This window comes from Poecile atricapillus, chromosome Z (assembly GCF_030490865.1).
Source record: "Poecile atricapillus isolate bPoeAtr1 chromosome Z, bPoeAtr1.hap1, whole genome shotgun sequence".
Taxonomy (NCBI): domain Eukaryota; kingdom Metazoa; phylum Chordata; class Aves; order Passeriformes; family Paridae; genus Poecile; species Poecile atricapillus.
Window position 1 is genome coordinate 22,216,722 of NC_081289.1, and position 22,656 is coordinate 22,239,377.

Genomic DNA, 22,656 nt, shown 5'->3' on the forward strand with positions numbered 1-22,656 from the left:
GGCTTCTACTAAGGATTTGAATTGTGTTCATGTCCAGCTCTACTCAAAATTACTCCATCTTTTATGGCAGCTGACAATGGGGAACTCTTGGGGGAATAAGCAGTACATTTTGCACAGAGCAGAGAGGAGCAAGTGAACTGAAACGTCTACTGGATTGTTTGTAGACCTCCTTAAGAGACTTCACATGAGAAACTGCTAAAAGCTGTCTGCTCCACATGGATTCCTTCTTTGTGTTCCTAGCTATTGTAATAATGGTTGTTGTCTTGTTATTTGTGATTCTTGCATTAGTGGAAAACAAATGGGAAAACCTAAAACATCAGTGAAGAATCCTCTTGTGCTGTTTTCTTTCTGTTAATAAGATTTTAAGAGTACGAGTTATTTTCTCTTGAAGGCAAATTTGAATTTGCTGTATGAATTTATCTTAAAAACAACTCAGATTTATTTATTTTTCTTTATAGCATTAGCTGGTCCCTAGGGTATTTTTATAATATTTCTAGTGAGCTAAACATCAGAGGTTTTATTCTGTGGCTTCCAGTTCTGACACTGAAACATTTCCAGATTCCCAGGACAGGGGTGGAGCACTGACTGCTGGCACTGTCTGGGCAGTATGTTCCTCCTTCTGTTAATAGTAATGAAATCTTCATTTTGATGCATTTGCCATTGGTCTGGAAGTGGAAATCCCTGTTATTAGAATTTCAAGTAGTCAGCTTAAAGTATTGGGAAAATAAATCCTCTTGATCCGTAGTCTTTAGAATACTACGGATAGTACTTTAGAATACTGCACCTCCAGCGCTTCCCCCAAGGGGGAAATCTCCGTGATGTGGGGTGGGTGGGGGTAGGGTGGGCACCCAGCTGGATCCCAGCATGAATGAATGGTGGTGGGGCTCAGCCAGAGAATGAATGCCCAGCTCCTGCAGCCCCTGGAAGAGGAGTTAGGATGGCAGGAAGGCCCAAGAGATGTGTGTGAGCTACTGGGCCTCTTTGTCTTACTCCCCCTTTACATGCCTCATGCTAGATGGTAAAATCTGGCGTCTATAAATGTGGTAGATTTCAACTTGGTCTGTTCCCTGCATCCTTCAAAAGCCTCAAGTACTTAATGGTACTTATTGGGCTTACAGTCCTGACAAGAACAACAAAAATATCTCTCAAATTGGGGCTGGGCATAGTTTGCTGTCATTGTTTTTTGTTTGGGGTTTTTTTTGAGGGGATTCTTGCCTCTAACAGGCATCTGCTTTTAATATCTGATGAAACTGCTAAGTTGGTACAGCATCTCCTTAAAATGAAAACTTGGGCTTGGATGTGGTATCTTCAAAGAGAAGAGATGAAGCATTTCAGTGTGTCCTAGTGTTCAGAGAGTTATTTCTGTATCTGTTGAAATTATAAAATACTATTATCCACACATGGAAGTTATCAATACACAGTTATATCAAAGTGATTCTTAAAAGAAGCATACTGGGTATATGCCATTTTAGAAGGTTCAAAACCTTTTAGAAGGTTCAAAATGTTGGTTTTGTTTGCATCCTTTTTTTTTTTGTGTTTGTTTTGTTTTTTAGGTTTGGGGTTTTTTTTTTGTTTCCATTCACTTACTCAAGTGTTTATTGCTATGGATTCTTAACTGCCTTTTAGAGTAACCATCACTCTTGCATGCAGTGCTGGCAATTCTCTTTTAACCAAAAGTTAAGTACAAGCAGTTATCTTGTAACTTTGAGCAGCAGTATTAACAAATATACCAAACTTTTCTTTTTAGTAGCAGTTTCCTAATTATTTCTTCATTGTGTTTTGCCTGAGTAGGGAAGAGACTTTATATGTTGACTTTAAATGCTGCCTGCTCCAGAAGGAAAGTGTTTGGAGTCTAGGAGCAATTCTTTGAAATTACTGTCTTGAAAAAGAAAACCTGAAATATCAATCTAACAGCTTGAGGTTTCAGCTACTTACATTACAGCCATCTGAAGCAACATGAGAGCTGTCAACCCAGACAACACAAAATGGCCAGTTTTTGTCAATATTTCTTCTTCTTGTGTGTACAGAATTTGATCCCACTGCATCTACTCCAGAAACATTTTGGATGAGTTTCAGCTGCTTGGCTTGTGAAACGTGGCTGTTGCTTGTGGTTTTGGATAGAGAGCAGACTCGTCCTCTGCTGCAGCACACCCCAGGCTCTGTAGTCTCCGTGTTCTCATCCCACAGTGCTGGAGCCTGTGTCCTTGTAGCAGAAATGCTCTCCAGCTGGCTAGAGGTGAGATTTCAGATCCTTTCCCTTTTCCCTCAGTGCTTAGCTTTTCCTGTCAGCTGGCTGCAGACATCTCCCTGTTCACCAGGTTGCTTTTCCCAGGATGTTGCACTGCACAGGGAGCTCAGGAGTCTGGTGGGCTTGGACTTCCTGGATGGGGCCAAGCAGGAGTTGGGCAGTGGAGAAACAAACCTGGGCATCCCAGCATCCCTGATCTGTGTCATGCTACTCTTGACAGTGCTGGGACGTGAGCTCTACTGTGGTGGACTGTCTTCCCACAGGGTGCAGAGAGAAGTAGAAATAGTATATTCTGCTCCTAATGTGCTGTTGCAAGTGTTTTAGCTGTAGCTGTATTTCAAACGACATGGCCCTTGCACATGAACTGAGTCTTGGTTGTGCTGTTGGAGATGGTTTTATTTGCTGTTCAAGTTGCTGTACAGGCTGGGTAAGAGTATCAGGCACACACACATTAAATCAGCAGCCCAAAGGCTGCTCCTCTGCCCAGCAGATTTAAAGCCTCAATAGTTTTCTTTCACACATAAGCAAATCAGGTGCCATTGCTCTGAAAAATGGGTCCTCTGGCCTGGCGTGCTGCAGTAAAATATTCCAGGAAATGAGCCTGGAAATTTGCCTGGAAGATTTCTTAAAGCAGAGTAGCCAACTCCCTCAGAGCTGCTGTGAACTGCATCACCTCTGGCCCTGCCTCCACAGCCATCCTTGGGGACTTGGATTTAATAAACTCACTGCAGCTGGCACCAATTTGGAGACCATTGTGCATAGCAGCAAACTGCCTTCTCTCCCAAGAGCATGTGGCCTTGGATGTCACTGTAAGCTGAACTGGCAGTTTCCAGGGAGCTTCCTATTAAAGTTTTACATCCTGAGGGTCAGAGGGGACATTGCAGTCCATTACCATGCCAATTTCACAAATCAGTAGGTAAACAAATCAATATTGGGTTGCTTAAATGTATTTTTCAGCCTTTGAAAGGGTGAAAGTGTGAATTATTTTGCCAGGACAGCATATCTGATTTTCAAAGAGGAAAAATTGGTTGGTGTTTTCAACTAGGTACATGTCTTACAGTATACCACAGCCAAAAGGCACCCTCCCACCACTGCTCTTTTCACCAAACCAGCTGACGGGTAAAATAGTAGTAACTATTAGAGTTAATATTATCAAACTTCTTTCTATGAGACTGCTTGGGCCCTATACACTATCCAGCCACATATTTTAGCATTCAGTAGAGATCAGAAGGGAGGAATAAATAAAATAGTTAACAATGCATGTGTACATCAACAGAACTGGTAAAGGCAGAGCCTCTGCTCCCATTATGCCTGTAATGAAAATGGGATGTAGAAGAACACCATCTAAATTAGCTTTTCTCATAACTGCACTTTGACTAGAGATAACAGCATTTCTGTGCTTTTAAAGACACCAAAAGCACCCTATAAAAAAATACCAAAAGGATCAAGTTACACAAAAATGCATTTGAAAAAAAAAAACTACTGTGGTAAAACTTGCTTGTATCATGAAAAGGCACCTAAAACAAGGCACTATTCTTGGAAAAAGATCTTTGAACATCACTGCTATTTCAAGCAGCCTTTCTCCAAGTCTTAGTATAGGCTGCCACAGCTGCCTCGAGCTCAAGCTGAGTTTGGGGGTATCTTAGTTCAAACAAATCATTCAGAGGACCAAAGACAGGAGTTTTGTAGAAACAGGTGAGATGTAGGAAGAATGGTCATTCTTGGTTTGGGTCTCCTCTACTCACATTAAACACTTAAAAAGAGCAAAATGAGAACAAGATTCCTTGAACAAATATAAAGAATGCACTGGTTGTGCTGCTGCTAATACAAATTAGGCAAGTATTTCTTCAGATCACATTTGTTTTATTTGGTGTACCATGGCTACAGTACCCTGCAAAGTTTTATTAGGAGAATGGTTTCAGCGAGACATGGAACAGTTGTACTATTATTTACTGTTGTAGCTTCAGGAAAATAATGAGCAAATTAGTTGCAATTTTTCCCTGGCCCTCAGAGGGTGAGGGGAGAAGAAAGAAAAAAGAACAACAAAGTATCTGCTTCATTGTGCACATGATGGCATATGAACCACAAACTTAACGCACTTTAACCTAAACTTACAACAGAGAGGGAAGCCTGAAAAATGTTGCTTGTTTCAAACGTGTGGGATCATCTCAACCTGCCTTCTGTACATCAAAATGCTAAATCTTTCCTAGCTTCTCCTTAGCTTGTATCATAGTTTTTCTCCATTGCAAATCTGGAAACAGCAAGAATAGGCTATGCCGGCCTGAAATAAATGGAATACAAACAGAAGGGGCTTGTGCAGGGATTGTGTCATTCAGATTTACATTTAATGAGAAACTCCACTTGTTTAGCCATAGCTGCTGAAGAAGACAGGCTGCCACAAAGCCCAGAATATCCATGCAGACTGCCCCAGATTACACTGGATTGCCTCCAGAGGCTCAGCCAGCAGGATGCTGACTGGTAAGAAACACTGCTCAAATTTGCACATGAAGTTTTTGTTTAGCTAAAGAGCTGCCTATTTCAGGCTCCTGGGATATCTTAGGTTATGCTAATTTTGCCACTGTTGAACTGTTACTTTTCTTTCTTTTTTTTTTTTTTTTTAAGAAAAGACAAAACCAGCAAGAAATCATATGGCAACAGCCTCAAGGTGTGGTTTGCTTAAATTAATAACAGGCATGTGGAAAGATAATTAATATATTACATTTCAGTCCACTGCAAACAGTACAAAGGTCCCAAAATTCAGTCTGAATAAGATATTACTAAAACCCCCATCCCTACCCTAATAGGCTAAGACATGGCAACAAAATTACCCACCCAATTATTAAAGAAACAGCAATGTTACCAAGAACAGCTCACTAAATATACAGAACTACATTACCTATGTAGAATCTATTGCAAAACCAGGCAAGAGACAGCAATCCTGAAGTCCATCTTCCATTTCAGATTTGTATCACTTGTTCAGCTGTCAGCCACTCATGCACACACCCTCACACCCACACACACACCACGCAGCCTGGACACAGAAAGTCACTACCACTTTTGAGTTCCCATAGGCTCACAAGAAACGTTAAAACATTTCAGTAAAAAGTTAAAATGAGATCTTTTACCACAAGGACTATAAAATCCGCCCTACCCTTGGATTTCTAAGTTTGGGATTCTAAAAGCCATACATAAAAAGGAAGAGTTATTTCAACAGCAGAAAGACTACCTTAAAAGTATCAAAGTAAGTCTAAAGAGAGTTAATGCAACTGAAAAAAAATTTTAAAGAAAGAAAAACCTGCATTGCACAGTCAGTGCTTTCATTAATACTGTTGGTAAGCCCTAAAGCTCTAAACGTAGTAGAGAATTCATTGGTTTTGATTAACCTTTAATTCAGAAGTTACATTAGAAAAAACAATTGTAGCAATTCTTTTGAGCTGCTAGTTTCATGAGGAAAAAGTCCCTTTCAAAATTTCAATAAATAAGCTGACATGTAAAGTTAGTTGAGGTTGTCATGCAAGACAAATTACATAACCAAGACTAACTCAATCTTTATAATAAAGGCAACTTGCATTCAAAAATGAACTTTACCCTTACAATTTTATTCAAAGGGTAAACATGAATTAACCCAGCTGTTTACCTGAATTACAAAAGTAACATGATTCAATATGAAAATAAGAAACTGTCTACAAATCTCTGACAGTAATAAATTGCAATATACAATGCATACAGGAGTTATACAGAGCAACAAACTCTTGTACAAAACAAAAATACTTTAATACCTTTAAAATCCAATTATTTCTTTAAAATCATCATGAAAAAGATTTGAGTCAGAACTCACACCTCAATTAGTCAAGCTTCTGGTAGCTACATTACAGCTATTTAATATACAAAGAGATAAATCTCTTCACCAGTCATTAAAACTGCCTCTTCGTTAGAGTTGCACGTTTTCAGTCTTGTGTTCCCAGATGGAAAGTTTTCTTCAAAATCATGAGAATTGAATTTGTTGAACACCAGAGATCTAGAGAAAGAAAATACAGGCTTACATTCCACTGCACCTTTTCTGAAACTGCAGAGCAGCTCACAGAAAGCAGCTATTATTTCTCAGTGTTGGGGTGGCATGACAGCCATCACCAAAGGACTAAATAAAATTAATTCCCATATTTCAGAACAGAGCAGCTGAACTAGTATTTGGATTTTAGCAGCAGAAGGGAGAGTAGGGGACAGGATAGAGGATCATACCTGTTGATATGACGTTGTGTAGACCATAACATTCTGCTGTTGGCCATCTGTGGTTATTAAGCCTGCTGGCAACTGGTTAGCTAAAAGAAATAGCATTTTAAAAATGTTAGGCAGGAACTGCTTGATATACAGAGCCTCCAGGACACTGGAGAGCCCTTAATCTCCCAAGTAACCATCCTACACTGGTATAGTCACACTTGTTACCAAGTGTTACAAGTGAACAAGTTTATTCCCATTCACAAGAAACATGTAAAATCCAATTTAATTTTGCTCCAAGATTAAGCAGAATGTCCACACCTGTACACAGGCAAATGGAGTGGAGCTCACCACCACAAGCACTGAAAAGGCCATCTCCAGTGCTCAGTATCCCAAGAAACCCGGAGAATTCAGTTGGCTTTGTTTAAACACAAAGTTAGCACTTGAGCATAACCATGGGGGAGCAACTCAATTAAATCATTGTGCTGCTTTATAAACTGGGATCCATCAAGGACTCCATAATATGGAAGTCCCAAGGAAGGCAGAAGAGATGAACAGGCAATGACAAAAAACAAAAAGCACTGCCAGAGCCTGACATTGCACTGGTTGACTTCAGTATGTCCCTCAGGGCACACACAAGAGCTCTGATTTCACAGCAGAAAGAGGTGGCCAACAAAACAAGTAAAAAGTACTTCTGAGATACCAAGAGAAAATGCAGGGAGTGGTGCCCCAAGGTAAACCTTCACTACGTGTATGTTGAGCTCTCACATTCAGAGTGGGTGCCTTACAACTGCTATTTGGAAGCAAAGCAGCAAAACTCTTAAAATTGTAGGTTAAGTCAATCTAGCATATTTTCCCCTAGGACACAAACAATGGGGCTTTGTTCTTTCAGTTACTAAGTATAAACAAGATGTATAACCAATACAAAATTCTGAAAGCACAGCACAATCCATAACAGTTTTCATTTGAAAGCTGATGCTTGAGGGTTTTGTAATTGTAATTTTGGTTGGTTGGTCAGGGTTGCTGTCTTTTCTTTTTTTTTCCTTCCTCCTTCATTGAACAAATTTTCAATTGCTTCAGTTGCAGGACAAGAGATGCATTAAGATCAGAGTGAGAGTGGCTCTGGTAGGTCCAAAATTTACTGCCCTTCAATGCGCACATCCAACACAGCTTAATGGAGAGTCCCAGACCCAGCCCTGGCATGAGGCCACCACAAAGAGCCACAGCTATCACTGCTACTGCTGCAGTGACACCATCATTCATTCCAGACAGATCTATAGCTGCTCCTGTAGAGAGAAATACCTGCAACACTTGACTTGATCAGTTGTTTAATATTATTTTTTTATATTTTTTTTTTTACTTTCTTCTACTCTGCAACATCTCTTTTGCATCCTTAGTCCTGCCAGGACATTTCTAAAGTTGCTTTTTTCAAGTCACAGTAACCTAAAGTTTTTTCATGGAGCTCTCTGAAGCTCCTAGGTCTGGAAATTAAGACTCTAAATCTAAATATTGCAAGGGACCCTTGCAATATTTAGATTCTTAATTCCCAGCCAGTTTTATAAGCTCCTCTTCCAGGCTAGAAGAGACCCATCAAGTCTGCACTGTTTTATATAGCCTAAGTCAAACTGAGAGCAAAGTGTGTTTCCAATCCTGAACAGGTCATTTTAGTCCTCTGGCTTTGAATTTTTGCTAGTTCAATAGTTTACTGGTGATTTTTACACTGATGCCTATCACATACTTAAATTAAATCTTGTCAGTAGATATGACTAGAGCTGTTCTTCCTAATTCCTCTGCTATCAGGTTCAACATTACCAGCCTATAACATTTAAAAGCCAAGGTGGAGACTAAATGCAAGAATCAGCACCAACAAAATCAGTACAAATCCCAAAAAACTGTCAGGCTTTAATCCACAGTAAAAGGAAGAAAAACTACACTGAATGCACAGGATACTCTTCACCCTATACCTTCTAGTTGCCAATTTGTGCATTCTCTTGAATGTAGGAAATACTAAGTTCTTTAGAACAAAGATGATTTTCTTCTCTGCCTCATTTCTTAAAGATGAGTTCTTCAAGTCATCAAGAGGAGTTCATTTGTTCATTTTACTTTTTTCCTCCAAATAGTCTTGCAAGTAGAATGAATGGGGCCTAAATATGTAGCTACTAGGGAAAATAAAAAAAAAAAAAAAAATTTGCACCTTCCATTACAACCTGTGTTTAAGTGTAGAGAAAAATACTAGCATTAATATATGCATTTATAAATTCTCCACAATTGACTTGAGCTATTACTAGTCCAGGATATATTCCTCAAGTAGGAATGCTGATGCTTGAAGGAAGTTTTTATAAAAGCTGTATTAATAACATAATAAATTAAAAAGCATTACTCACTAAATGCTTCTTCTGTGAGCTCCTCACTTAGACCGTCTCCAGTTGTAACTGTTCCCCCAATTCCTTTTTCTCCTTTCATTGCCTAAGAAGAGAGAGCATAAAAAAGCAGAAGAAAACTTGAGATTTCTTTCAAAGCCCCAGGAGCTTTAGCCAAGGTTTGAAACTTGCAGAAGAGTCACAGCACAACAGCTGGAGCTTGAAATCCAAGACCTGTAAAATTCTATGGGATTTGAGAATGTGCATATTACATGAGTGTTTTTCATCTTACCCATACTGCTGAAACAAAAACTTGGCAAACTAGGACTGTGTGGTTCTGAGAAAGGCTCTTCACCTTCTGTAAAAAGTTCAAAATCTGTGGCAATCCAGAAGGATCATTTACAAGAAATCACAAAATCTCACCCACCAAGAATGTGCAACATTTGCTTACCAACCACACACAAGCACCATCACCATAAACTAAGAGCTGACATTTAAAACCAAGTTGTGGAATTTCTTCTCCCACATCAAGTACTACAGCCAGAAAGGAAATCAGCACAGAAAGCCAAGGCTCCCAGTCATCTGCATGCAGTTTTACAAGTTTGAAGTTTGATGCTCCATGCTATTTACTAAAGAAAGTCTAGAAAAATAATGTGGGCATAAAAAAAGATTCTCTGCAACTGCTTGCTGCAGACAAAATACTCAGATACAAAACAGAAGTATTCTACCCTTAAGACACCCGGGCTTGAATGGAGATTTAAAACTGATGAGCAAAGCTATTTAACCCATCCACCCAATTAAAACCCAATCCAACTACTCTGCTGCCACAGCATCTATAATCTGCAAAAATTCTCAGTTAAGAATGAAAGTAGCACAGACTCACTTCAGACTTACTCAGTATGAACTGGAACTAGTTAGGCAATACTTGCCTTTTTAATAGAAGCACCTACAGCACTAATCATAGCATGTGCAGAAAACGACAGCACACAGCACTACTCCAACTTTGTATTACGCCTCCTGTTACTCAGTTATCATGCAAATGACCTTCTGGGAAGGAGAAGCTTCAAGTGCTGTCAGCAAAACAAATATCATTAGCGAGACTGACCTAAAAAAATCTTAGGTTTACAAAACAAAGAAACTCTGAAGAGCATCCTTATCTACCGTACTGCCAATTTAGACAAGGGGAGGCAGACCAGAACAAAAAATCCAAGCAGAGCAACTTTTTCTCAAAAAGGTCTCAGTTGCTGAAAGGAAGAAAGTCACTTTCTGCTAGAGAAGGGATAAATTAAACTGTTTGGATCACATACCTAGCATGTACTATGTATCAAAAGCAAGCTAAGGGACAGGCAAAAAAATAATTAAAAAAAACCCCATTGAAGCAGATAGTTCTCCATATGAATCATTATTCCAACATGAGAAAAACAGTTTTTTCTTTTGCAGATCAAAAGTCCAAACAAACAATAGGCATTAGGCCAGTTCCTCAGAGGACATAGTCAGTACATATTGACTGAACCCAAAGATCGAATTAAACATTCTTAATAGGCACCTTTAAAGAGCAGACCAATTTACTACCACCAATACATTAGAGAATTTATCCAGCTGAAAGCTTTAACTACTCTGAATCAGCAGGTCTAATCAAAATGCTTACTTCCTCCTTTTTCTCTTGACATCCTCTGGAATGCTTTTAAACATTAGATTACCTCCTGAGCAAGAGCTGTGAGATAATGTGCAAGTTACCCATTATACAATTAAAACAACAGAGAGCTAAGGATAAACACAATCAGGTTAAATAAATTAGGAAATACTCATATATACCAACCTCTCTGAATTTCTGGAGGTATAACTTCAAAGGTTCAACATAGCTATCAAACCCCAAGGTAGACATGGCAAAGAGAATATCCTCTCCATTGATGGTCTTTCTTTTCTCTTGGTGACACCTCTCACTTGCTTCTGATGTTATAAAGCTGATGAATTCACTTACACACTCTTGTACACATTCCTTCGCATCCTTAGCAATCTAGTAAGGAAAATGTATCATAAAATCATTAATGAAGACAGAAGACTTAAAAAAACTCACCACAAACCCCCCAAAGAATATAGATAATAAAGATAATAGAGGAAACATCCCAAAACCTAATGATAATACTCATTTAGACAACACCTGCACAGCAAACCACTGGATGTCCTCACTGCTCTACTAAGACCAGCTGCAACGTGATTTTACCCATGTTTTACTATTTCAAGCAGCACAGCCAACTTCCAGGATCTCCTGAAGTCCTAAGTAATGTACAAGCTTTTACACACAGATGCCTCTTGCTTTGCTTACCTACATCTCTTCAGTCCTGTTCATTACAATGTCACAGCCCACTTCCTCCTCTTTTTAAGAGACCTGGTAATTCCAACCCCACTGCAGTACATTCCCACAAATTCAGCAATGGCAAGTATTTTTATCCTGCCCAGATTCAAGGACTAGAATATGCCCCTAGCATTAAGCCTTTCTAATGCATTCTAGCATAAATTTACCAAATGAGAATTCAAATGAAGAAACATATGCCCAGGCAAGAATGAAATAAGTAAATTTGATTACAGCTTTCAACCGGACAAAAGTCATTTACCGGATTTAAAATTACAGCAAGTATTACATGTATTACTCATGATTAATGATTACTTAGGAAGCTGACAGGAGTCAACAAACAGGTTAAAATAATTAAGATTCTTATTCTTCACATGAAAAGAACCTAAAAAATTGAAGCAGTAACAGTGTGCAGAGTCTTCACTAGCTTCTCTGGTATTTTCAGACACATAGGGTGAGATTTTCAAAAGAAGTCATCAGCCAGCAGCTTCCCTTGCAGTTTTTCACCAAAAAAACCCTGATATTTCAAGATAGCTCTACATCCCATATGCTAAATTCTTCAGAAAAATCTCATCTTGATCACTAAAAATTTATGACAATATGGACTGGCAAAGTTATAAATGTAACATCCAGATCTCCAGAAAGCCCTGAACACTATGAAAATACAAGCAGATGCAAGTAAATTATGTCTTGCTTCTACTTAGAGCGATCTCCAAAAACAGAGATCAGTTTTAGCCACAGAAATTTTACTGTGGCTGGAATTGTATTGTAATACAATAGAGAAACAGCAAGTCATAGGAGCCCTGCAAAGGTTTAAGATAAACAGGTAGAATGATGAAATACTTATACAATCACTAGCTCAGCAGAATGGATTAAAAAGTCTATTCTTAGAAGGAAGAAATAAATAAGGCTTTCAATATCTGGCCTTATCTGCTCCATGGTATAAAGCAGACTTCTTAGGTCACTTTGGCATTTGGGTACGTGAATATTCGGGTGACGGAAGGCTAACCATTCTCTTTCCTTCAGGATGAGCACCGGATTTCTATTTCAGCCAAGATGATTCACTTATTCCAAATTTTATGCACCTCAAGGAAAGCAGACTAAATCTCTCAGGAAAACAGCATAAAAAATATTCTTAGTGATTGTCATCAAGTCTGATCATTTACGACAATTTCAGAGAACACATCTTAGAAAAAGTAAGCTCTTGAAAGCCCTATGAAGAACAGTTCTGGATGCTCTAATTACAGCAGTTAACAAAAGCTTTCAGAAATCTAAGGAAAATTGACTTGGTCTCAATCACCTCCTGCTCCTGGGCTTTTTTTCCCTTTCCTCTTACAACACTTTTTCCCAATAAACCAGCATCATCTGGAAAAAGATCTTATTCTAACCAGCTCAAGCTCACTGAGAGGAAGGAATAAAACTCATTAACACACTTTCTTTACCAGACAACAGTATTACCTTTCCTGTTTGGGGTATGGCATTTTTCATTATCCTTGCCACATTTGCAATTGGAAGATATATATCTTGTTCTCTAAAACTCTCTTTTGAGCCATTTGTATCTTCATGATCATTCATGCTGTCTTCTGTGTCTAATGAAACAAAGAAAAGTTAACAGAAATTATATTCGACAGACAGCAGGCAATAATTCAGTTTAAAATCCTACACTGAAGGATGAAGACCTCTGAAAGCACAGTATGCTAACATCATAGAAATAGTTTTTAAAATAGATGCAACATCAGGGTACAAAGATAAAGACAACATTTTATCACACTATGCACAGAAGTGTACATGGCTGCTGATCACCAACCATTCTTAATGCCACGTCAAAATACAAACTGTTTCCTAGAACGTAAATTTTTTTGTCATCCCCTCAAGGTCTCTGTGCCAACATCAAAAAATTCAACCTCCCCCCTTCAGACTGAAGAAAAAATGCTTTATAGAGTGAGACTTTATGAAAACAATAGCAAATTCTTAGCCTGAGAGAAGACAGCAGAGAATGATACAAGAACTGAAAGAAAATATATGTATACACGCATACGCAGAGAAATAGTAGTATTTACTCTCTCATTTCTTACCATCGTGAGGCTGTATCACATAGTGACTGCCACCAATGTAATCTCCAGCAATTCCTAACTGAGAAGCATCTGTTGTGGAGCTATCACCATCCATCTACAACCAGAAGAAGGAAACCTTTCAGGTGTGATTGTTACATCACTAAATGCAACTATTACTCAAACCCAGCACATTAATCAAACTACGAGAGCAATTTATACAAAGCATGAATATTTTGTTATTGGAGAACAATTGGAGAACAGCATCCACAGCATCCCCACTGTTATTCCTGAGTTTTATTTGTAGTGGAAATAGTTTAACTGTTTTGTGAGTCTTCCCAAAATACTCAGCCAGAGGCACAGGCCACGCACAGGATCATTTGGTTCATGTAGCACACAGATAGCTCCTGTCAGAGTCTGACCAGAACATGCAAGCTATCTCTGAACAATCCTCAAAACCTACACCAGCCACTGAATGCTTTATCTATTAATTACTACACAGAGTGCATCCTTCACTCACCTTTACCCTTCAAGTTGGTTTGTCAAGACGACCGACAAACTTACAGCAAGACTGTGGGACCAGCTCTGCATCCTCATCCTCCCCGAGACACCGGTTACTCCTATGTGCCTTCTGAGTCATGTTTCCCTCATTCCCTAGTCCTGCCCTGCCTCACTCTCTGGGAATCCTTAGGTGCTCTTCTCTCAGTGTTTTGATGCGGCAGCCAACAAGACTTCTTCACGAGGCTTTGGAGATGGGGCAGCCACAGTTTAATAGGTAACTTAAATGCCAGGAGAAAAAGGGAAGCCAGAAGAGCCTGTACTTCCCTCCTTCTTACTGACAAGCTACACACACAGCCCCTGGGGAGGCAGAGCCCAGCTGACTTCACACTGACCCCACACCCACTGTGTGACACCTTGGTGTCTTCAAAGGGTCACAGCCAGTGTTGCCACTGAGAGCACAGAGCTCACTTTTTATGCACACCCATTAGCCTGAAGAGGGAGGGAAGGAGGGAGGGAGGGCAGGAGAAGCAATGTTGTACTATTTTTACACCTACCCAGAAATATGAGCATTTAACCTCTCACTAATCTGCACTTTGCTTGTGGCCACAGGGCTGAGTTTCACTTTGAAACCTTCAAGCAACGTCTGGTGTTACACTTGGCCACAGATACACAAATAACACGAGCGCTGCTCGCATTCCAACAACAGCTGGACAGAGCCTTAGGAGCTGCTCAAGAGAAAAAGACTCTTCCAGCTCCTCTTCACGGTACAGAATATTAGACACGCTTTTATAAAGAATTCCAGGTCCTTTTGGCTGGGCTTTTGTAAGCCAGCTTCACTTGTTACACGGCAGTTCTACCCAAAGGAAGGGCAGTATTTTAGGCATTAACCTTCCATGTGCCAACCTTCACATAAATTCACTTTGTCCACATGTTGCAGACTCTTTGTTGGGAGATTAAACTTTGCTTTTCAATCTCCCAAAGGGTCTGCAGTTTGCTTACTCAGCTTTCTGTAATAATCACAATCCTGCATGTCACGATCACCAAAACTGACATCACACATCATTAAGAGAATCATGCCTCTCACTTCCTTCTGCACTTTGAAAAAATTAAAATTGTAGTCCAGTAAATCCCAAAAAGCTGCCTCCAAAATTAAGTTAGGGTTTTCTGGTAGTCTTGTCTCAGTTTCGGCTCCCTGATCCCTACTAGAATTTAATTCAGGATCTCAAATATCTTTACACAGCCCCAGTACAAGGTATTTTAAATATCTTGATCTTTCTTTCCCTCTCTTCTTTCAATCTGCTGTGAAACATTTCTTCAAAATTATTTCCTTCCTCCAGGGTTGCAATATTCTTCAAATTTCTGCCACAATGAGATAACTAACTGGTTTCTGCTCACCTCTCCTGCAGGCTACTCCATCTGAATCTTTATTGCCAACACCCAGCAACAACAAGAAATCATCCTGCTTTCATTAGCCCAGCTTGCCTTCAAAAGACAATTCCTGCTTGAATCTCTTTAAAATCTCTGCTGCATCTACAGAAAGTTTTGGTCACATTAGACTCATGCATCCTCAAGGTAATACCTTTGCTTCTCTTCTTTTCTCTGTGCACACTTCCAGATCTACTTACAGGATGTATTATTTCACCATTAGTGGAAATTTGTGTGGACCTTTATCAGAACTATGAATCTAAAATAGTGATTAGCAAAATTGACAGGAAAAGGCTTGCAACAGAAAAAGGCAGATCTGACTCAGATAAAGAAAACAGCCTAACATCAACTGAAATTACCTCTGTCGGTATTACTGGAAGAAAGATTTTTAGCTGCCAGGACAACCTCGGGACAGGAGATTAGGGACAGACTAACATCCCTCTGCATAATGCCCAGCATAACCAGGTCCTGATCCAGGACCACAAGATAATTCATGTTGGAAGTGGCTGTGAGAGGTCTCTACTCCAACTCCTGCTAAAAGCAGGGTCAGCTCCAAGTTCAGAGCAGAGCACTCAGGGTTTTCTCCAGCCACATCTTGAAGACCAGCCTGCCCAGCTGCCCCACGAGCCTCCTCCACTGCCTGCCTGATCTCACAGTGAGGGAGGGAGTGGATCTCAGCACACTACTTCAATCCAAGTAAGCTGATGGAAGAACTTCAGCCAGAGTTGTCATTCAATTCAAATCTAGATCAAGGCATCTGAATATAGCAACTGTAATTAATATGCCATCGAAGTCACCCTACTAGTATTTCTTTGAGCCCAAGGGATGACAAACATGACCTTGCAGGAAAATGTGGCCACTGCTATCCCAGTCATCTCATAACAAACAGTTACGTGCTCACACATTGCAGTTTTCATTTCAGATGTTCAAAACTCCAGTCAATCACCCCATTATCTGATTGTCAAGCTCAGCACAAGTTCTGTAATACATACAACAATGTTCAGAAAATGAGAAAACACTGTTCTCACTACACCATTCCTAATTAATCCCCCTTCTTTAAATAGAAAACCAAACAAAAACCCTAAACAACCAATAAGACCTCTCAAAACCATGACACAAACTAAACTCTGTGTTCCTGAAGTTGTTCTGGAAAGGCAGCAGTCCAGTGTAGCATAGAAACAACACCCTGCCTACACTAACTGCAGTCACTGGGTGACTAAAAAGGACAACAGCTCTTATGTGGGCCCATTTAATAGGAAGACCTACTACTTTAGATGGAAGTAGATGCTAGAACAGGCAAAATCCTGGGACATCTAATCCTAAAAGGTTCAGGTGGACAAGACCTCTCCTCTCAGATTTTGCTTTAGACTCCCAAATTGTTACAACTTGCTTTAAAGACAAGTAGCCATTTGCAGATTTTTCATCACATTTGCATGGCAATTTCGGCACACAAACACTGCAATGCCTTTTAATACAAGACCATTTCCTACCTCTGTGTGGCTTCGAGGGAGGGTTTCCAACACCTCAGTCCTCCAGCAGCAAGTGCTGTGTACAACTGCAGGAAACAATTACTACAGGTTGTACATTATCCTCAGCCTCCAGTGCTAGAAAGACACTGAAGCTCCTCCATGCATACACATGGGCTGAATTAAGACTGAGAGATAAGCATATCAGAAGTGGCATGTCAGTCTCTAAAATGACCATGCCACTATCTGATTTTATCAACAATCAGGGACAGCAAACAAGTACAGGACACAAACATTCAGCACTACATAGCAAAAGAAAAATCTGAATACTGAACAGCAGCACAATGTATTCTGTTAGTGGTTTTCTGCTTGGTTTTTCCATCTGTAATAAAAGAAGATTATTTCTAGGGATATACAAACTACTTGATGCATGGAAATTAACCAAATAAATATGTTAAAGGAGAAACATTCCAAGCCAGCAACAAAGAAGGTTCAGTGATAAGATGCAAGTGAATGAACATACAGGTTTACACTGACATCTGGTATAAATATTTTAGAGGATACTTAAAGAAGTTTGCTCATGTCAGCTGCCCACAACTCAGATTGTTCCTATAACGTCTATACTAAACTAATAAAACACCAGTATCTCAAAATAAATCTTGCATCCTGTTTAATCTTATAAGTGCTCTTAAGAGTGCAGTCAGTATCAGCGGCTCAGCTAAAAGATAACTAAAGAATGTATGCCCAAACCTGCTAGCACTGAAAAGTCGGGACTAAAGTTTACATCAATACAAAAGGAAAAACAAAGAAAAAACATTTGAAGAAACAAGATTTTTGTTTTCAGAATGGGGAAGCTATCTGGCAATGATTTGCAAACTGCCCTCTTAAAGGGAAACTAAAGGCATCTTGTGATTTAAGTATTTCATGTGGTATTTATTCACCCTGTTTCTCAAAATTGCTAGCCTACAAGAGGGGCAGAAGAAAAGGACACGCAATGAACTGAAGCACTTGGTACACATTCCATGCAGTTGTGTCTGCCAAAGAAGCAGGACAGAACAATAACTAAAGCTGTAGGAAGTAACCACATCATTCATTTTGCCACACCTTATCACGAGAAATGTAAAGCTGTGAATCAGTACAGAACAACAGAGACCTAGAGTTTTATTTGAGTTTTCTGCACCTCTCCTGTTAAGCAGAAATATTTTTCAATTGAAAATAAACCTTCAATTTCCTTTTATTTTTCAGTGACTTACGGGGATCCTAATTTCCCACTAAATTCTCACCTGCAGCAAGAAATACTACCTGGCGAATGCATTCACAGGACATTGTTCCAGCAGATACACAAAAATGTAATGCTAAACCCCTTAGCACATAGCCAGAACAAAAACAGATGCTGCACTCTCCCTCCATCTCAGCCTTCTCTAATCCCTTACATTCAGTGTTTTCCCCCAGAGCAGAATAACACTGGGAAAAGCAAACTGATGCTGAGAGGACCAGACAGTGTGACCATGGCTGATTAGCATCTGGGCTGTACCAGGATCCTTCCCCTGGCCCATGGGGAGGAAACTTTCCCTTATGAAATCCAAAGAGGGCATTGCCACCTTTCCACCCCCGCAATCCATGTAACAGTCTATGTCTTATCTCACAAGCCCCAGTGCCACTGACCACGGGCCCCTTCCACACAGATCCAGCTGTCCTAGAGAATGGTGGCTCTTTCCCAGGCTGGCTAATATCCACAAGCACTGTGTGCTCAAATATATATGGCTAGACTAAAAACTCATGTATTTTCACATCAAGAAGGAATGGGCCAGTAATACAGAGCAAGCAGCAGAAACCAAGTTTCCATACATTCTCTTTTTTGGCAATAGAAGAGACAAGCTGGAGGGGAAAATAAACAAGATGAGCAGTGGAATGGAGGCAGTTTAGTTGATTCTGCAGAAGCTGGAAGAGGAAAGCAGTGATGAACACACTGCACTAGCACCTCCTTCCTTCAGTAACCTGACTGAAATCCCCAGATTTCCTTAAGTTTTTGATACTTTCCCAGCATTTTTTGTGAAAAACTAAGCTTATCTGTTTATTAAAACAGCAATCCATAAGTCCTGCCTTTTTCCTTTCAGAAGTCTGATAACTTTTTAAAGTAGGTTATTTTTCCTTTGTTGAGGTGTTAACCAAGTATGCCAAGCAGCTTTTTCCTCTCAAGCCACAGGGTAAGAGTTTTACAAAGATAGTTCAGATCAGACCAATATTTTCAGCCAAAACTGTTGAATTTGCTGACACTTGCTTTTATTCCACCAATGTTCTTTACCTGTAGTATTTAGTATGCATATATATAATCATGTTTTGCTCTTTTTACAAGTGTCTTGCCACTAAAACATCAATTTCCAAAAACTAAATTTCTTTAAAACACTACTGCAAAACTCAGTACTTTCAAGTCAAATTTGACTTTTCAAGTCATATTTCTTTCTAAGCAAAATTTTAAAGGTGGAATGGCATTAGATTTACATTTGAAAGCACTAAAGGAAGAACCTTGCAAACCTTTTCTAAATGTTGACAAAACAAGGTACCAGACTTTCAACGTTTCAGTGTTTAATGTTTCATATCTTGACATTATCTTAAACATTCTTTTTCATTCAATTTCTGAACATTGGCTCCCTTCATGTAATTATTACCAGAAATAAGAGTTAAGCTTTGAACTGCTGTGACTGTCAAATCCTGAAGTCTGAAGAGTAACACCCAGTGCTCCTAGCTTCTCCCAACATAATGGCATAGCTGTAAGTGCCAGCAGCCAAGCCCATGTATGACCACCAGCTCAATGCACAGTGTAAAAGCAACTCACACAGGCTTCAGAATGAATCGGATTGAGCCATCTCACGTGTCCTAGAGAACTGCAGATGGATTCTGCCTTTACATTGCAACTGTCATGCCACAGGCCACATAAACAAAAAGAAAGCAAGTGCTAGCTTATTGTTTTGGAACAGTATGCTAATGATTATATATAGACACAATTTCTCCATTCCTGCAAGCCAGTTAAAGCCAGACTCTGGATACTGCCTAAAGCGGTGCCTGCCATTTTCCTTTTTCCTACCATTTTGCCAGAACTTTTTTTGATAGAGCTAGTTTTTTTAACTGACAATAATTGCCATCTACCGAAATTCCAAGGAAAGGTTACTACATGTAACAGACTCCATGAATGAGCTGAAATCCAGATTTCTGTGTTCCTCGCTGCCTAGAAATGTTCAGATCATTGTTATCAATAATTTTGCCATCCCAAAAGCAAACCAAGCACACTATGTAGCTTTTATCAGACAGCTCTTTTCAGAACAAAATCTTTTTGGTTAAGCCTCAAAGAAATTGGTAAATCTAGATGCTTATTTTCTACTGCTGTTTGCTGCAGAATATATATTATAGCCACAAAAACATTACTAGAACACATTCTTTTTGTTGTTGTTTTCCAATAGGATTGTCTGTGAATAACCTCGACAGTACTCTTCAGGACTACCAACTACATAATTTCTGGAGGCAGAACAGTGGCTAGCACACACAGGTCTGCCAAAGAACACCTGCCACACACAGAAAAGTTGAGTAGACATTGATAATGGCAGGGTCCCGTCTCTCTCCCATCTGTCATGTGTGTTACAGGACAAGGTGCTGATGCCACCCATCTGCGTCTGTGCCACCGCGAGCCGATCGATCCCATTTCCCGATTTCATGCCCTTCAATGCTGCAAACGCAGCCAGCGCTGGGGCACGGGGTGCACCTTCCCTTACACCAACAGCCTCTGAGCCCTCCTGACACCCAGCTCACATCTGTTCGAGAGGTAACTCGTCTGTCGTGACCCCTTGGTTATAAACGGCACAAGACGACGAGTCCTCAGTTAATCAGCAACTTTATTGTTGGTCATTTTGGCTGAGATTTCCGCGCTGCCCGCACCTGTCCGGGTCCGGCCGGGCGCCTCTGCCGGGCCCCCGTGCAGCCCACCAAGGCCTCGCATTCCCGCCCGCACGGCTAGCCGGGTACTGGCACCACATCCCGGGGCCTCACCCTACGCTCCTCATCCCTGCAAAATACCGCCAAACCTTCCAGGAAATTTCCGTCCCGACAACGGCGCGGGGGGGACCGGGAGGAGAGACAGGGCCGCTGTGGCCCCGCTGCCCGGCTCCCGGCCCGGCCAGGGGCCGTGGGCGTGGTGGGGGTCCCGGCCCCCCGCTCCCGCGGCGAGGGGAGGGGGCTCTGCCGGGCGAACACAAAAGAGCGCCGAGTCCCCTCCGCCCGACGCGGCCGCCACAAAGCCGCGGCCCCGGGACACAGCGAGCGCGGCCGGCGCGGAGACGGAGGCTGGCGGGAGGCCGTGCGCCCCGCGAGTGCCCGCCGCTTCTCGGCGGCCGGTGCGGGGTGCCGGCCGGCCGCGGGGCAGCTCCGCCTGCTGCCCCCACCCCTGCCTAGGCCGCAAAATGGAGCCGGAGCGGGAAGGGCCCCGCGGAGAGAGCGGGACACCGGCGGGGGCAGCCGCCCTGCCGACACCCCCCTCGCCGCCGCCTCCCTCCCTGCCTGCTTCTCTCCCTGCCTGCCTGCCCGCCCGCTCCGCTCCCCTCCCCGCCCGCCCACCCCGCTCGGCTCCCCGGCCGCGCGGCCCCCTCGGCTCCGGCCGCACAAAGCGACGCGCGGCCGGTGCGGGGCCCGGGGCGGCAGCCCCCCACTTCCTGGTGCCCGCGGCGGCGGCGCGGCGGCAGCGCCGGGGCCCGGGGAGGGAGACGGACATTTCATTCGAGCCTGCAGTGGAACCGGTTACCAATCATTGGCCGGAGCCAGGCACAAACCTCCAGTGCGGCCCTGGTTGGCTCCCTCCGCAAATCGGCTGTTTGGTTGGACGGAAAATGGCTGCGAAGGAACCAGTCCCAGCGCGGAGCCCCGCTTCCCGCAGCCGGGCTGCCCTCCCTCCGCGCCGCCTCCCCGCCACTCGCGCCGGCTCTTCCCTCAGCGCGCGCCCTCCCGCCGGGCCGGCCCTGCCCGCCTCCTTTATGGAGCGGCCGGGCCGGGGGGCACCGGGCCCGCCCCCCCTGCACGGGGCTGGGGCACAGCGGCGGCCGGGGCTGCCACCGAGGGCTGGCCCTGCCACAGGGCTCGGTCCCGCTGGGCTGCTGCTGGCGATTGTGTAGCGGGGCCTCTGACCAGGGGCAGTTCTTCCCTGCGGCCTCGGCCTCACAGAATCACAAATGGGTCGGGTTGGAAGGGACCGCGGTGTGTCAGCAGGTCCGACCTCCCTGCTGAAGCGGGGTCATTGTAGAGCACAAGGTACAGGATTGGATCCAGGTGCTTCTGGAATATCTCCAGTGAGGACTCCAGTCTCTCTGGCCAACCTGTTTCAGTGTGTGATCACCACCCAGTAAAGAAGGTCTTCTTATGTTCAGGTGGAACTTCCTGTGCATCAGATTCTGCCTGTTGTCCCCTGTCCTATTGCTTGTTACCACCAAAAATGCCTGGCTTCATCCTCTGACACCCTCCCTCCCAATACTGATAGACATTAATGAGGTCCCGTCTCAGTCATCTCTTCTTGAGGCTGAACAGGCCCAGCTCCTCCAGCCTTTCCTCATAAGAGAGATGCTCCAGTCCCCCAGTTGTCCTTGTTTCCCTGGGAGATGGGGGTTGGGAGAGAGTGGCCAGCTGTGACCCACTGGCCTTGTCCCTGGCCTCACCCTCCTGTCGCCTCAGTAGCCAGTGCCTGCTGTCAGCAAGGCAGGCACCATTATTGTGAAGGTTCCTTAGATCTATTCCAGCCTGTCCTACACTTGCATCAAGATTCACCAGCTGACAGGAGAACAGGTTACATCCCCATTCCTACATTTTGTGCAGCCTGAGAAAGAAGAGGCTGATGAAGAGGAGCAGTTCCATGAAGGAGGAGGAGGATGGCTCATGGAACCCAGGTCCAACCAGCCATTTGGTGGAACAGAACCTTGGGTGAGGGGATATATGGGTCTGTATTACCCCATCACCCTTTCCCCCAAAAAGGTAAAATTTCAACACAAACCAAAAAGGGTAA

The 22,656-nt window shown here is 42.3% G+C and overlaps 1 protein-coding gene across 2 annotated transcripts; it reads right to left on the reverse strand.

The window, feature by feature from the left end:
* Nucleotides 1-5,826: 5,826 nt before the first annotated feature.
* LOC131573206 (nuclear transcription factor Y subunit beta) lies at nt 5,827-21,684 on the reverse strand. 2 transcript variants are annotated; one of them, XM_058826931.1, is made up of 7 exons: nt 21,437-21,684; nt 13,252-13,345; nt 12,635-12,765; nt 10,643-10,840; nt 8,848-8,929; nt 6,488-6,567; nt 5,827-6,266 (listed from the first exon to the last, which is right to left on the reverse strand). In XM_058826931.1, exons 2-7 carry the CDS (start codon nt 13,343-13,345, stop codon nt 6,234-6,236), a joined length of 618 nt encoding a protein of 205 aa, XP_058682914.1. In that variant the 5' UTR covers nt 21,437-21,684; the 3' UTR covers nt 5,827-6,233. The 2 variants fall into 2 exon arrangements, with proteins under 2 accessions (XP_058682914.1, XP_058682913.1); XM_058826930.1 differs by having other exon boundaries at nt 21,409-21,548.
* Between the last annotated feature and the right edge of the window lie 972 nt (nt 21,685-22,656).